Source organism: Protopterus annectens, chromosome 17.part0 (genome assembly GCF_019279795.1).
Source record: "Protopterus annectens isolate FY-2018-M chromosome 17.part0, PAN1.0, whole genome shotgun sequence".
In the NCBI taxonomy this organism is placed as follows: Eukaryota; Metazoa; Chordata; order Ceratodontiformes; family Protopteridae; genus Protopterus; species Protopterus annectens.
This window is the reverse complement of record NC_056751.1, coordinates 101,600,583-101,615,593: the sequence shown is the minus strand read 5'-3', so window position 1 is coordinate 101,615,593 and position 15,011 is coordinate 101,600,583. Positions and strand designations below refer to the sequence as shown.

Sequence of the window (15,011 nt, the reverse complement as noted above, 5' to 3'; positions counted from 1 at the left end):
ACAGGACGTTTGTGGGAACTTAAGGTCAAGGCAGAATGTGAGACTGTCATTGTGATATATGTTGCACACTGTAAGGTATGTTTCCAATTTTATGTTGTTAAGACTAACCGTCGTCTCAGGGAAAGGATCAAGGATAATGCATATTGCACTAGGAGAGGCTTAGAATATAGTGCTTTAGTGAAACACACTATCCACAAATGAGGAACATACCTTCTTGTTTCAGGTACTGCATGCTCAAGAAGTAAACAGCAGGCTGGATGACCCTGTAAGCCAGACAGAGTCTATGGAGTTTCAGTGGATCCTGAGGCTAGGTGCGCACAGGGGGCTAGGCTTGAATGACTCTGTCCCCCTAAAACCAGCTTTGAAATCTAGAAAACTGAAATGAAAAGCGTCAATATTGACTTTGTGTGACTAGTACATAATTTAGGTCTGGCAGTCCACCCCCCCCCCCTTTTTTTCCCCCTTTTTTTATGTTACCAAATGTTAGAGAGTTGTAATAAATATTTCATGTTATGTTTTTGTTTGGCCACTGTATGAACTACTATATTACATTTAGTGCACTGTGCATGTTTTGAAGCCGCGTTGGTGCAGCGGTAGCGTTGCTGCCTCACAGCAAGAGGTTATCCCTTTCGATTCTTGGCTGGAGCGCCTTCTGTGTGGAGTCTGCATGTCCTCCCTGTGGCTGAGTGGCATTCGAAAGGCATGCATAGAATGGGCGTGCCTTCGTTGAAGGTTGGGCGTCGAGCTGACACCTCGGCACCGTAAAAATCTACTGCCAATCATTAGCGGATCGGAGTTCCGCTGTGGCAACCCCTAACCAGGAAAAGCCGAAAGAACACTGGGCATGTTTTATTACTTTCAGCAACACTACATTTTTTATGTACCTGTAGGATGGGATGATTGATGCTTAATTTGTTCTGAGAACAGATTGGCTATTTTAAATTTTGTCATATGTATATATATAGGGCAGTTGCCTGAGGGTACGCTGTCTGATGAAGCAATGTTGATCATTGCAAAAGCGCTTACTTATCTATAATAAAAGCTATGGATTTTATTCATCTGGATTGGCAGCATTTATTCCAGCTACCTTCAGCTTTGCGTGTATCTTTCATTTTGCCATTGTCAAATATGCTTAATCTGTTTTTATTTTTATTAAAGTCTGATCAGTTTATCTTGCTGTGTTTAGCCAGTTATTTATATATTTTTATTTTATCTAGTGGTTGCACTATAACCAGCTTTTATCCATTTGTTTTGTGTATTTTCTTATTGTATAAATATTTGGATATGACAAGGGAAGTCTAGGGAGGCACAGTAGTGCAGCGGATAGTGTTGTTGTCTCACAGCAAGATGTTCCCCAGTTCAATTCTTGGCTAGGGTGCCTTCTGTGCAGAGTCTGTGCATCTTCCCTGTGTTGACATGGGTTTCCTTCGGGTGCTCCAGTTTCTTCCCATATTCGAAAGACATGCAGTATATGGACTTGACACTAAATTGGTCATAGGTGCAAGTGTGTGGTGTGAAAGAACTATGGTGGCAGGGCAAGCCACCCAGCAGCATAAACCTTTGCTCTAGATGACTATTACTGTTAAAGTGGCATCCCAATCCCGTGTGTGTGAAAAAGGGTTTGTGGATGGACAAGGGAAGTATAGTATATATTCAAAGTAGTGGTGTTCAGAATTAATAGGTTACACATACTTCAATGTAGGTTGCAACTTCCTAAGGCAAGTAAGTGTATCTGCTGACACTAATAATTTAGGGACATTTCAGGACAGTTATAATGAAATATCACTGTAAAGGTTATACACTAGTTTTCTGCTTTATAGGAGGCAGAATTATACATTGAAGACATTTGAGTGAAGTTATTTATGATGCAAATGTTATTCTTTATGGCTATGTATACAATGTAAAATGGACTTGGTGTTGGAGATTTGCAGAGTTATTACTGCAGACTGAATGGGAGGATGTTAGACGACAACTATAGCTTTAGAAAGACAAATACAACATGTCCACTGCTGAGTGAAGGTTTGCAAGACAGCAGTCTGGTACAGTCAGTGGCTCTTGTTGTTGCTCTAAGGGTTATAAATGGGGCATTATAAGTTACCATTTACTACTTATTGAGGTCAATGAATCAACAATCTTAATACAACGAAATATTTGCTGGATTAAGCACTTTCTTACTGGAGTTATTTTCCACTTTTAGCAATGGCCTGGGATATTACCATATTGCTGCCATATTTTCCACTTTTAGCAATGGCCTGGGATATTACCCTACTACTGCCATCTCATACTTGTAATTATGATTTGCTTAACTCACTGTTCTACAAAATCTGAAAACTACACAATAAAGAGTGGGTCAGAAGAAAAGCAGGTGTAGCTGATATACCTATGGAAAGGTTTATGGTAATGTGTCCAGGGGGGTGCATAGCTGTAAGAATCAGAGGAGATTAGAAGACAGTGGGAAGAGAATGGAAAGGCAATTTACAAAGGAATAATGGGAGGACATCTCTACGGTTCCCAGGTATGCAATAAAGTCTAGAAGGTTAAAGATTTTTGCTTGGAAGTGTTTGCATAGGTATTTTATAACCAAGCAGACTTCAGAAAATTTCTCCTCAGAAAGACAGCAAATGCTGGACATGTGATAGGAAAAGAGCGGTATACTAAGAACATGTTTGTTGGAAGTGTAACAAGCTGGCAAATTTTTAAAACCCCCTACAAAGCATTTTGTCAGAAATACTGTGGGAACAAATATTTGTACCCAAGGAAATTATTCTTCTGAGTTGGGACACAGGGCCAAAATCATCTCAATGCAGTAAGACCTTAAGTTTCATGCTACTGGCAGCCAAAAGACAGTTAACAGAAATTTAAACCAGCTATAATTTGGAGTACTTCTAAAGAAGATTTTAGAATTGGAGATGGGAACTCAAAAAAGGATGGAATAAATTACATAAACATGGAATATGTGGGAACAATACATGCAGAATAATGATTGGGAGAAAGCAGCAAGATTTAAGGGAAGACAGGAATTTTGGAATTTTGTAATTTATGTATTCTTGGAGTGAATGATAATTCTTAAAAAGAAAATGTATGAATGCTATGTGATAATAATAATGAAAAACACTCTTAAGACTTGTTTTCCTTTCTATTAATGCAATTGTACCTATGCCACTGTGTTAACTGTCACTTAAACATGATGTAAATAAATAGAGAACTAGCTTGGTGTTTTCAATGAAATCCAAGACAAACAAAATGATGATTGTTGAGATGGGCATGACAGAGGTAGAAAAGCCTGTCCCGTGGCTTTTCATGACCTGGTCCTGCTTGCAAAGTGTAAACAATGATGACTAAAGGCAGATAAAAGACAATGCTGGAAGTAATTTCTTAAATGAAGGTGTTATTATTTAGGAAAACACTCAACACCACAAAACTGGCACAACAGTCAAAAAAGAAAAAAACATATCACAGCTCTTGCCACAAAAAAAAATTAAAACCAGTCCAAACATTGTTTTAAAATCAAACAGTATTTTCATAAAGGAAATCAAATGACAGGATCAGTCACCTAATAGCTGGTGCTACTAGATACCAGCACTACACACACAACCACCCTGTACCAATATTTCTTGCCGAACTTCACATACAGTGTACCCTAACAGAACAAAAATATAGTAAAAGAAAAATTAAAAATAAAACAGACTGACTAACATCTGTAACGTTGCTTTTTTCACACAGGGCAATCATCTTTACCTTGTTGGATTCAAGAGTCTTTTCATGCATTGTCTCTTCTCTGGCCATCCGTTCCAACATTTGAAGTTCATACTCTGAAATCTGCAGTGACATTAGATAATTTTCACTCTCGTTCTTGCTTTGTTCTTTAAGCAAAACTCCACCTCCCTGCTGCTTTGATGCTAGTTTACTTTCATCTTCAGCTATGTCACCAATGTTATCATGGCTAAACAGACTACAGGATGAAGTGTCTACATCTGTATGTTGCGTTTTCGAGATGCTAGGAATTTTTGAATGTTTATGTTCCTCAGCACTGTCTTCTCTCTCATATACAGACTCCAGGTCTTGTTTATTCAGGCAAAACTTGTCTTTTAAATTTTTATCCCCATCATCCATGTTCAACAATATATTTCGTAAATTGCCCAGCTTTTCTGAAATTTCATTTATTATGTCTGCAGCTCTGCAAAAAATTACAAACATAAAACATACACAGAGTTAATTAATGATGTCAACTAATTAAAAGTGCAATTAAAAATTTTACACAGTGATTTACTGCAAGATTAAGATAACTAAGGAATGGGAAAAAAGAACAAGTTAGTGAGAGTAGCTAGATATGTATTTGTTAAATTTGTACAAAAGAAAACATTTTTACGAATGCACGGAAGTTATGATAGCTATTACACTATTATATTAGTATTACCATTAATAATTATTATAATGCTATTTTCTGACTAAAAAAATCATAAAAATAAAGAAAAAGAAGTTATGTGCTCACCATAACGTTCCATCTGAGTAGTTGTACTTCATTTGTCTTCAACCTGTGGGAATACAGATCTGTATCAGATCTGAGCCAGCAAATATTACTAGCATCAGCTCCAAGCTCCAGACTTCTCCCTTTACCCATAATACACCTCCACTGCCTTCCATCCCCAGATCGAGTTTGCTGAACTTATACTTAGAACCCGACCTGATAGCATACTTGTGACCTATACTGCAGCCCATAGGGTGAACTTGCACCAAGGTACGGGGGAAGGAGGGAGGGATGGTTGAAGATAAATGAAGTACAACTACTCAGATGGAATGTTATGTTGAGTACATAACTTCTTTATCTAAAGTAGTTTACTTCATTTGGTCTTCAACCTGTGGGACAGAGTCCCCAGCTACTAAACTCCTGGGAGGCCCTCATGGAAGGATACTCCAGAGCACAGAGGAGGCAAAGGATGCTCTTCTTCTAGAAGTCAAATACAATTTGTAATGAGAAACAAATGTATGATATGAGGACCAAGTAGCTGCAGAGCAAATGTCATCCAAAGACACCCTAGACCAGAAAGATGCAGACGTAACCATGGACCTAGTGGAATATAACCTGACCTGGAGGATACATGCCTTTGTCCTTATAGACCTGCAGGATGCATGAAGAAATCCATCTAGTGACCATGGAAATAGGTTTTACCAAAAAGGGTCTATAGAATGAAACAACTGATCAGATTTACAAAGATTTTTTGTCCTGTGTAAATAGAATCATAACCGTCTATGAACATCCAACATGTGTAGCTTGTATTCCATCCTGCTGGTAAAATTGGGAAAGAACACAGGCAAATCTATAGTCTGATTGATATTGACTGGTGACGCCACCTTAGGAAGAAAAGATGGGTTGGTTCGAAGGAAAACTATCTTTATGAAAAATCATGAATGGAAATTTGATGGACAACGTCTAATTCCGAAACCCTTCTAGCAGAGGTAATAGAGACCAGAAAAGCTGTTTTCCACGACAGAAATTTTAGATCTGCAGTTGCGGCAGGCTTGAAAAGGCGGGGTGAGCAGAGCTTGGAGAACCATAGTAAGATCCCAAGGGGGGACAGTATCTTTGACCAGGGGAGGGGTAGCAAAAAAGTGCCTTTAATAAAGGATTTACACAGTCTAGAAGATGCCAAGGATGCAGAATTCACGCCCACATGAAAATGAGAAATGGCAGCCAACTGAACTTTGATTGTAGAACTGGCTCCATGCTGGGAAATATCAGCTAGGAAATCAAGAATAGCAGAAATAGGAGCTGTGAAAGGATCTAAACTCCTTTGAGAGGCCCAGAAAGAAAAACATTTCCACTTGCTGCAATAAATCTTTCTGGCTGAAGACTTATGAGCAGCTACTAAAATAGACTTAACTGAGGAGGAAAGTTTGGGAGTCCTAGCAATCATAGGAACTGAAGCAGCCAAGCCGTGAGCTTCAGGCTGTCCAGACTCAGATGAGGCACCCCTAATGGGTGTGAAATCAGATCCTGAATGGGATCTAGAATCCAAGGTGGAGCCAGAAGGTGAGACCAAAGGAAGAGAAACCATACCTGGCAAGGCCAGAATGGGGCAATGAGGATCATCTTGCTCCCCAGTCGATAAACTTTCTGCAGAAACCTCGGGATGAGAGGAACTGGCGGGTAAGCATACAGAAGACCGGGAGGCCAAGCATGAACTAGGGCGTCTCTGGTGGACGGGGGGTTCAGAGCAAAAAGACCTGCTGTACTTCACGTTGGAAGGAGATGCAAAAGGGATCGCAGCAGGGTTGACCCCACTCGCTGTACTCGTAAGGCATCAGAGTGGTCCAACTTAGCATGTCCGCTAGAATGTTGTACCGTCCCGGAATGTGCATTGCGATGAGAAAGCGACCGGTGGAGATCACCCATTCCCACACTCATGGCCTTGCGACAAAGGGGGTAAAGATCTGGTCCCTCCCTGTTTGTTGATATACCATACTACTGACATGTTGTCTGAATGGCAATCGTCCTCAGAGGAAGAAAGGCATGATGTGCCCTGCAACGCTAGGAGGACAGCCCTCATCTCTAGGACACGGATATGCAGGCTGGTCTCTATGGGGGACCACAGACCTTGGGCTGTCCTGCTCGAACAATGCCCCCCACCCGAGTTGGGAGGCATCCATGGTCACTGTGGTTTGGGCCGGGGCTGGAATAAAGGGTCGTCCCTTCAAAATATTCGAAGAGCTCATCCACCATGAGGGACGACCGACATACTTGACTTAGGTGGATAGGATAGGCTAGTGGTAAATCCAACAGGGACCACTGAACCGCTAGAGTCCACTGAAGAATCTGCATTTGTAGCTGTAGCCGAGCACATGAAGAAGAGTTATGGTTATCGCCATCAAGCCTACGGCCCCTCCACACTGATTCCGCTGTCTGGAGGTGAGAACGGTAAATCAGGGAGACATGCATCCTAAGGTTTTGAACTCTCTCCAAGGTCAAGAACACTTTGCACTAGTGTGTGTCTATCCCGGCACCAATGTAGTTTATCACCTGTACAGGCTCTACTAGATTTGGATGTGTTGACTGTGATACCCAAACTCAGGGCAAGTGTCAGAAAGTAATCCCTGGTTTGGGAAAGTAGATGCCTGGTGGGAGCAGTGAGGAGCCAATCATCCAGGTACAGACAGACCTGAATCCCCTGAAGCCTCAGGTGAGCCACTACAACCGCCATCACTTTGGTAAACACCTTAGGGGCTCTGGTGAGACCAACGGGTAGGGCTTGAAACTGATCATGACTGGCTGGAAGCGGAAGAACCTCCTGGAGTTTCTGTGCATTTTTATGTGATAGTAAGCATTCTGGAGATCTAACGAGTACATACAGTCGCTCTCTTGCAGGTACGGCATGATGGACTGTAGTGTGACCATCCAGAACTTTTTTTTGGCAGCTGACAGGTTCAGGGTAGAGAGGTCCAAAATTGGCCTTAAGTCCCATTTTCTTTGGCACCAAAAAGAACCTGGAGTAGAAGGCCTATCTGGACTGATCTGGGGGGATGGTTTAGATGGCTCGTTTTCCTAGCAGCTTGGGAATCTCCTGTGCTGCTGCCTCCCTTTGCACGAGTGGAATGTCTGGGAGGTGTTTGGGAGATATGGGGGAACCCACGAAGGGGATAGAATATCCTCTGGATATGATTTGAAGCACCCAGCGGTCCGTTGTTATGGACTCCCATGTTGCTGGGTGCAAGGACAATTGTCCCCTGACTGCCTCCAGAGTAGAGCAGCCGGGCAACCCCTCAGGGTTTTTGCCCGGGTCTGTCTGAGAATGGTTCGAGACCCGAAGTTTCGAAGATCCCCTCGACCTCTGGGCCAGCGTCCATTCTGTCCCACTCTGCCTCTAGGGGAAGAAGAGCCCTGAGTGTCCCGGGAATACTGAAACTTCCGGAACCACATCTTCTTTTACCCTCTCTGGTTTCAGGAAAAGGACCTTTGAGGGTTTGAGAAGCGGATCCCAATGGCAGACAGCGTCTTCCCATCCTTCTCACTCTAGACTAGTGTCTCCTTGACGGTCTTTCCGAAAAGAGTTGAGCTGTCATAAGGAGCATTGGCAAAGGACGCATTAAAAGGTTCGGTAAATTGGTACAACCTGAGCCAGGCTTTAAGCCTCATGGACATGCCGGACCCAGCAGCCCTAGCCACTCCTTCCATAGCATGGGAGAGGAGTTGCATGGACATATTTGATACCACCTTCAGAGCGGCCATTTTGTGGAAAACAAAGCCTTGTCCTCTTGCGACTTCGACTTGGGTGGAGAATCCTCCAGCTCCTTCACTAGGTCACGAGTCTCGTGACATAGGCCAAGTAATTCAGCGCCCTGATCGAAAAGGTAGCTGAAGCATACACCCATTTCCCTCGGCGGTCCATCATCCATGACTCTCGGTCAGGAGGGAGGACCGAGGAACTTCCTGAGATAGCTCCCTCTTTGTGGTTGCTGCTACCACCATGGCGTCCACTGGGGAGTCCTTGTTCCAGAAAGGCCTGTCAATAGGGGAAGTTAAAACTTATTGGAGCGCTTGGGGATCAATTCCACGGTGTCTGGTTCCTTCCACTCCCGTGAGTTGATCACATCCACTAAAGAATCTGTGGGAGGGGACACCCAAGAAGTAGACGGGCCCATGCCGAAAGCCTCCAGAAACACAGACTTGGAGGAGGGCTTGGGGGCAGACTAACCTCCCCGCTGGTGCAGGATCTCCATGATGTCTCCAAAGGAGACATCGTTGGGAGGTGATCTTGGGGAGCCCTCCACATCATCTAAATCTGTGTCCTCGGTTAGGGGCTTGGGGGAGTCCAAGTTCCTCCTCTTGCACGTATGCTTGCGAGGCACATCTCCAGTGGGGCTATCAGAGGAGCGCTCGCAAGCCATCTGTTCCTCTGGGGGAACCGTCTAGGGCTTTTTGGGCATGGGCTCTCCCTCTGGTAAGACAATGAGGATTGTAGACAGAGCCAAGGGGGGGTCTGGGCGGAGTCCGATGGGGCAGTCAGGGGTCTCAATCCGATGGAGAGGACCCTTTTTACAACATCGAACATTGAAAGAGAGCGGATCTCCTGGGAAGCTAATAAGAAGGCCGGTCTCCTTGGGTCCAATGTGAGAATTGGAGCCGGACCCGAAGTGGACGGAGCTCCAAGGGAGGGAACCTGGCCCAACAATGTCAAAGCCGATGGAAAAGGTTCCACACTCTCGAATCTGACACACAAGCTCCGGCAGCGGTTCGGATCCGAACTGGCCAGATCCAAGATGCTCTAGGCAGCTGTCAACATCAAGGAAACAAGGACCGTCGGCGCCGACCCCTTGACCAAGGCCAACATTGGATCCAAGAACTCCGAAGCCAGAGGTCGGAATGGGGAAGGAGAAATGGGTTGAAAAAAAGGAAGCAAGCTCCCCCCTCCAGAGGGAGGGGGGCTGGCAAGATCCCATTCTGGATCTGTGTACGGATAAAGCGCCTCCTCATCTTATCCAGATCCATGTCCAATAAACAGCGGGTCAACCATGACCAGGCCACGGACTCCAACCTGGCAGGTCAATGAACCGAGGCCCAGGAGACTGAATGTAACTCCTCCGGTTCCGGAGAGAACCTCGAAGACCGGAGCCGAGGAGAGTCATGGATCTCTGCAGACTTGCTTGGGGACGTGAGGTCCGGGGACTTCTTCCTCTTTCCCTTCATCTTCAACTCTCTCTCCCTTTCTCTACCTCTGCTCCACTACCACAGGCTTAGATGCAGGAGTTTCAGTCCCAGCCTGGGAGGGAGGGGAGGCCAGAGAAAGAGAAGCAGGAGAGGCAGTCAACAGCCGCTGACACTGAAGCTGAAGACGAGGAAGGAGGTTCAGTGGCAGGCAGAAGACCTTTGAGGACCAACTTGGCCTTTCTATTTTTCAATGCTCGGGGATTGAACCCAACACAAATGGAGCAATCCACACTAAGGTGGGCCATGTCTAAAGCACCACACACACACACACACACACACACACACACACACACACACACAGTGTGGCCATACGCTGGGGAGAGCTTATGGCCACACTCTGTGCAACTCTTAAATATAAGCTTTTCAGCCATTCTATAATAAAAGAAAGAAGCCTTAAAAAAGACAGGAAAAAACTTTCTTTATTTCAGCTAACACACACCCACTCACCACACTAGACTAGAGACAACACTAAGGGGGGAGGGGCACCACAGACAAACTACTGTAACTATAACAAACCTACACTCGATGCCAAAGCGATGGGAGGGGAGAGAGGGTACCTACACAAACCTGAATCAGCTAAAAGAACAGAAATTTTTGAAAACTTGCAGTAAGAAAACACCCACTGCTAGCTGGAGCTCTGGAGACACAATGTATTGCAAATCGCGGCAAACAAGATCTGGGGATGGAAGGCATTGGAGCTGTATTATGGGTAAGAGGAGTCTGGAGCTCGGAGCTGATGCTAGTAATATTTGCCTGCTCGGATCCAATATGGATTTGTATTCCCACAGAATGAAGACTAAATGAAGTAAACTACTTCAGATCAGAAAATTAAAATCTAATACTTTTTCTTAAAGCAACAGAAGCAAGAACCACCCATTCCATGTAATTTTCAGTTTTTAGGACCTGGAAGTACTCTGACATCATGACAATCATTTTTAAAATTTTAAAGGCAAAGCTATAACGTGAACAAAATTAGTACTATTTTTTTCAACAATACAGTGAATGCAAAAATCAGATCAACTCTCTGTAAGAAAATTACTCTGTACTAAATCTGACCCCTCCACCCAAAAAATCACACCAACAGGAAAATGAGGCTAGAACTGTATCACAACCCTAAATATACACAGTTCTTTGTGTATAGTCCTCCTAATACTGTATGTGAAGGCTGCAAGCCTAGCTAGATAGAATTTTGTAAATAATTCTATGTCCTTGTAAATATTAATATGATCCACAGGCTTGTTTGATAAATGTAAGAAAACTGTGCATGTTTTGAGCTTCAAAATGTTACCACAGTGAACCCTGCTGGAGGAAGGCTGATAAGCAAAGGATTTAACGATTGTGTTTGATCTCAAGCTTGGAGACAGGATGGCTGCAGCTAGAAATTCTTTCTATTGTTTTAAGACCTATATAATTACTAGTTTTCACATGTAAAGTGTCTTTTATTGCTGTGGCTTCCTGGCAGGTGCAGATCAAAAGAGAAGTGTTAAATTTTAAGTTTTGTGAGACTGGGAAAAGAAGCAACAAGAATGAAGTAATCTGAAATGACTCTGTAGTAATGTGTATTATCAATTTAAAGGGCTATCTCAGAAAGCAAGGAGAGCATTTTGTATTTCATTCTGAAGGTGACAACAACTGACCAGCACTTTGCTTTGCTCTTTAAGTAGTTTATTTAGAACCATGATTTCTCTTAGAAATATAGGCAGATTAGTCTAGCTGTTTTCTATATTTATGTGAGACTATCCTACAATGTTGTTTTAAAGTATTTCCTCTGATTTCTGAACTCTCTAGTGTCACTGCTGAATGAATAAGTATGGCCTTGTGTTATTATTTATTACATATTTTAAACATTTCAGCTGTGGCTGTTCTGTGTGTAGAGATATTTAAATTCTTAAGCGTACTTTCATGTATTTATTGACACTGTATAAGCCACTCCTAAATAGCCTTCAAGTCTTAGTCACACTTATCAACTGGATAATAACAACATTGCACAGTAGAACTGGACACCCTTTGGTAAGGGCCTTTATAGTAGCTGATAAGGGTAGTTGGCGGCAGTCGGTACTACCTTATAGTCTGGGCAGAAGGGGTCATAGCTGGAGAACCTGTGCCAGCCTTCCTCTGGAGTATCTGTGTTTGTATATAATTCATATCTCAAGGCGTGTGTGTGTGTGTGTGTGTGTGTCAGCTACTTGGGCAGGGACATGAAGTACTGGTTGGACAGAGAGGGTGCTGGAAGTATTGGCATGACCACTCAGCTGAGATCTGTACTCTATAGCTGTGCCAGTGGGGAGTCTTATTGGTGATCTGGAGAGAAAGGGAGAAACTAGCCCTAGACTGACTGTGATCTCTGTGTGCTCTTAAGGGAAATTGTCCTTTACTGTGTGTGTACTTGTTAATCCGCCCAATGTGGACGCCCCTCACTAATGCTAGTGGTGAGGATTGAGGCTCCTTGATTACTGGGCCAGTGCACGGGCATCACTCTGTAGTTTGACAGGCATTAAATTATTCATTGGAAGATTCTGTCTCAGTAATGGGACAGCAAGCCTTGCATAGTAATTTCATTACAATATGCTGAAAAAGAAATGCCTTGAGAGATCTCATAAAAAATTAAAACCAACTCTCAAAAATAACATCCACAGGAAGTCGTACTTAAATATCAAAACTGTCAAATCTTCATCCACCAGATTATTTTTAATTGCTTTCCATGTGAGGTATACTACATGACATGGTAAACTATTACAATGCCATCAGGCTTCTACACGCAGGAATCCCAAAAGTGTTGGCTGCAACAGTGCATATTACAAAGAATGTTTTGCATGATGCCTATGTAAGAGGATGACGAATATATATAAAACACATTTTCTTCCAGCCTTTTCAAAAGTAAGTTATATGTGCATCTGCTGTTGGACATGGTTCAAAGCTTAGCTAGACTTTCTATTTATGGTACAATGATCCAAATAAGGGGAAAAACAGGTCTAGAAGCTAATGAGAGTTGGCTTAATGGACTGAGCAAATTACAATTATTAAAAGATTACTAACTTGTGTAATATTGTGCATTCAAGGACCAGTATGCAGAAACATTTTTTAAGAGGAAGTCCGTACATCTCCCACGACGCATGGATAAAGTGAGGTTGGCAAATTGTTTGTACAGATGCTGCTAGTCTATTTTCAACCTTGCAGGATAATTTAAGGACACAATCATAGTGGCTAATGTGCAGTACATGTGTATGCAGATGTACAGAATTTGCCAAATTATTTGCTGCCAACAAAGTGCAGTTGTAAACACTTACCTTAAATGTAGATGTTCAAGTGCATTCACTGTTGCAGTCATTACATTTGGTAATCTGCTGGCAAGTTGCTCTCAGTCGGCCTGATTAACAAAGTCTTGGGTCCTGCATCGGTTGCTGTCCCTTCTTCCATGATGTCAGGTCATCAGGGTATAAAACATGCAGTTGACGCCATTACATTAGTTTTTCTTGTGCCAGATGTCAGGTGCCCCCCAAATGGGGAGCAAAAATATATATATATATATATATATATATATATATATATACACACACACACACATATATATATATATATATATATATATATATATATATATATGGGTCTACTACTAATGCCCGAACGATATATTCCCGACGGAAAACTCACCGACGCCAGATGACCGACAGGTAAGTGTACCGACAGGGTGATTTGCCGACAGCGGAAAGACCGACAAGGGAATGTGCGACGCGACGCCGTATAATTGTGCGATGGTGGACGGAGTTAGGAGCGGTCAGGTAAGTGCTCGAGATTGTGGGATGTCGGGTTAGGCTGTGGGAAAGGTGAGTGTGTGTTCGTGTCGGAGGTATGGTTCGGGTAAGGTAAGTGTGTGCTAGTGAGGGACTGTAGTTTAGGGACGGGTTAAGTGAGTTAGGGTTAGGGTGCAGGTAGGTGAAGTGTATAGTGTCGGAGCTTGGGCTAGGGGTGGGTTAAGTTAGGGTTAGGGTGCAGGTAGGTGATGTGTGCGTTAGTGTGGAGCTTGGGCTAGGGGTGGTTAAGTGAGTTAGGTTAGGGTGCAGGTAGGTGAAGTGTGCGATAGTGTCGGACCTTAGGGTTAGGGTTTGGGTCAGGGCTAGTGTGTATGCTATGTAGTGTCGCTGTTTTACGTGTATATGTAATGGTGTTGATGTAATGGTGTTCGTGTTTTGCGTTGTCGGGTTTGTGTGATGTCGGTCATCTGGCGTCGGTGAGTTTTCCGTCGGGAATCGCCAATATATAATTAGTAGTATATATATATATATATATATATATACACACACACACACACATATATATATATATATATATATATATATATATGCGCCATTAAAAACACAGAAAATGCACCAAAAAGGCTTTTAAGCATAGTAAAGGAAAGCAGAGGTATAGAAAGAGAAAAACAGGGGGCTGGAGAGAGGGTAACCAGGACTGCAACAGTGAATACACTCTAACATCTACATTTATGGTAAGTGTACACAACTGTACTATGTTCTTCGTGTTTCACAGTTGCAGTCATTACATTTGTGTAGATTCCCAAAGCTATGGTTGGGAGGATGGATTTATACAGCATTACGAAAAGCTATAAGGCCTTATAAAACAGCAATGGCAAAGCCAGCTCTGGATTTAGAGAAAATTGGTAAGTGATAAATCATGGTGAAAGTAAGAACTGAACTCCAGGTAACAGCTTTGAGAATATCCCTGGTAGGAACATCTCTGAGAAAGGCTGTAGAAGTAGATGCAGCCCTGGTGAAATGAGATCTAATCCCCTGGGGAATAGGTTTTCCATGGTGCTTACAGCAGAAATGAATGCAATGGCTTATCCATTTAGAAATGGTTTGTTTTGAAATAGCCTTCCCCTTTGCCCCTGCAGCAAATGCTACCAGCAGTTCAGATTTTCTTCGGGATTTAGTCCTGTCCAAGTAGAATCTAAGTTCTGTGTACATCCAATGAATGCAGAATTCGCTCCCCCATATTCTGTGGATTGGGAAAAAAAGTTGGCAAATGAATGGACTGATTAAGAGCCACACTGGATACCACCTTGGGCATGAAGGATGGATTTGTCCTGAGAGAGACCCTGTCCGCATGAAAGTTGATGAAAGGCTCCACTGCCATAAGGGCCTGTAATTCAGATATCCTTCTAGCTGAAGTGATTGCTAAAAGGAAGGCTGTTTTACAGGAAATACATTTTAAATCTACAGTAGCAGCTGGCTCGAAAGGAGGTAGAGTGAATTTTTCCAATACAATGTTAAGGTCCCAGGCAGGGGTTGGAGCCCTCCTGGGTGGTCTC

At 43.0% G+C, this 15,011-nt stretch overlaps 1 protein-coding gene across 1 annotated transcript in view; it reads right to left on the bottom strand.

The window, feature by feature from the left end:
• The window catches only part of WRN (WRN RecQ like helicase), a 2,579,924-nt gene that overhangs the window by 2,285,061 nt on the left and 279,852 nt on the right, over positions 1-15,011 (bottom strand). The window contains 1 exon segment of the mRNA XM_044059154.1: positions 3,739-4,177. Coding sequence (XP_043915089.1) covers positions 3,739-4,177 — 439 coding nt within the window.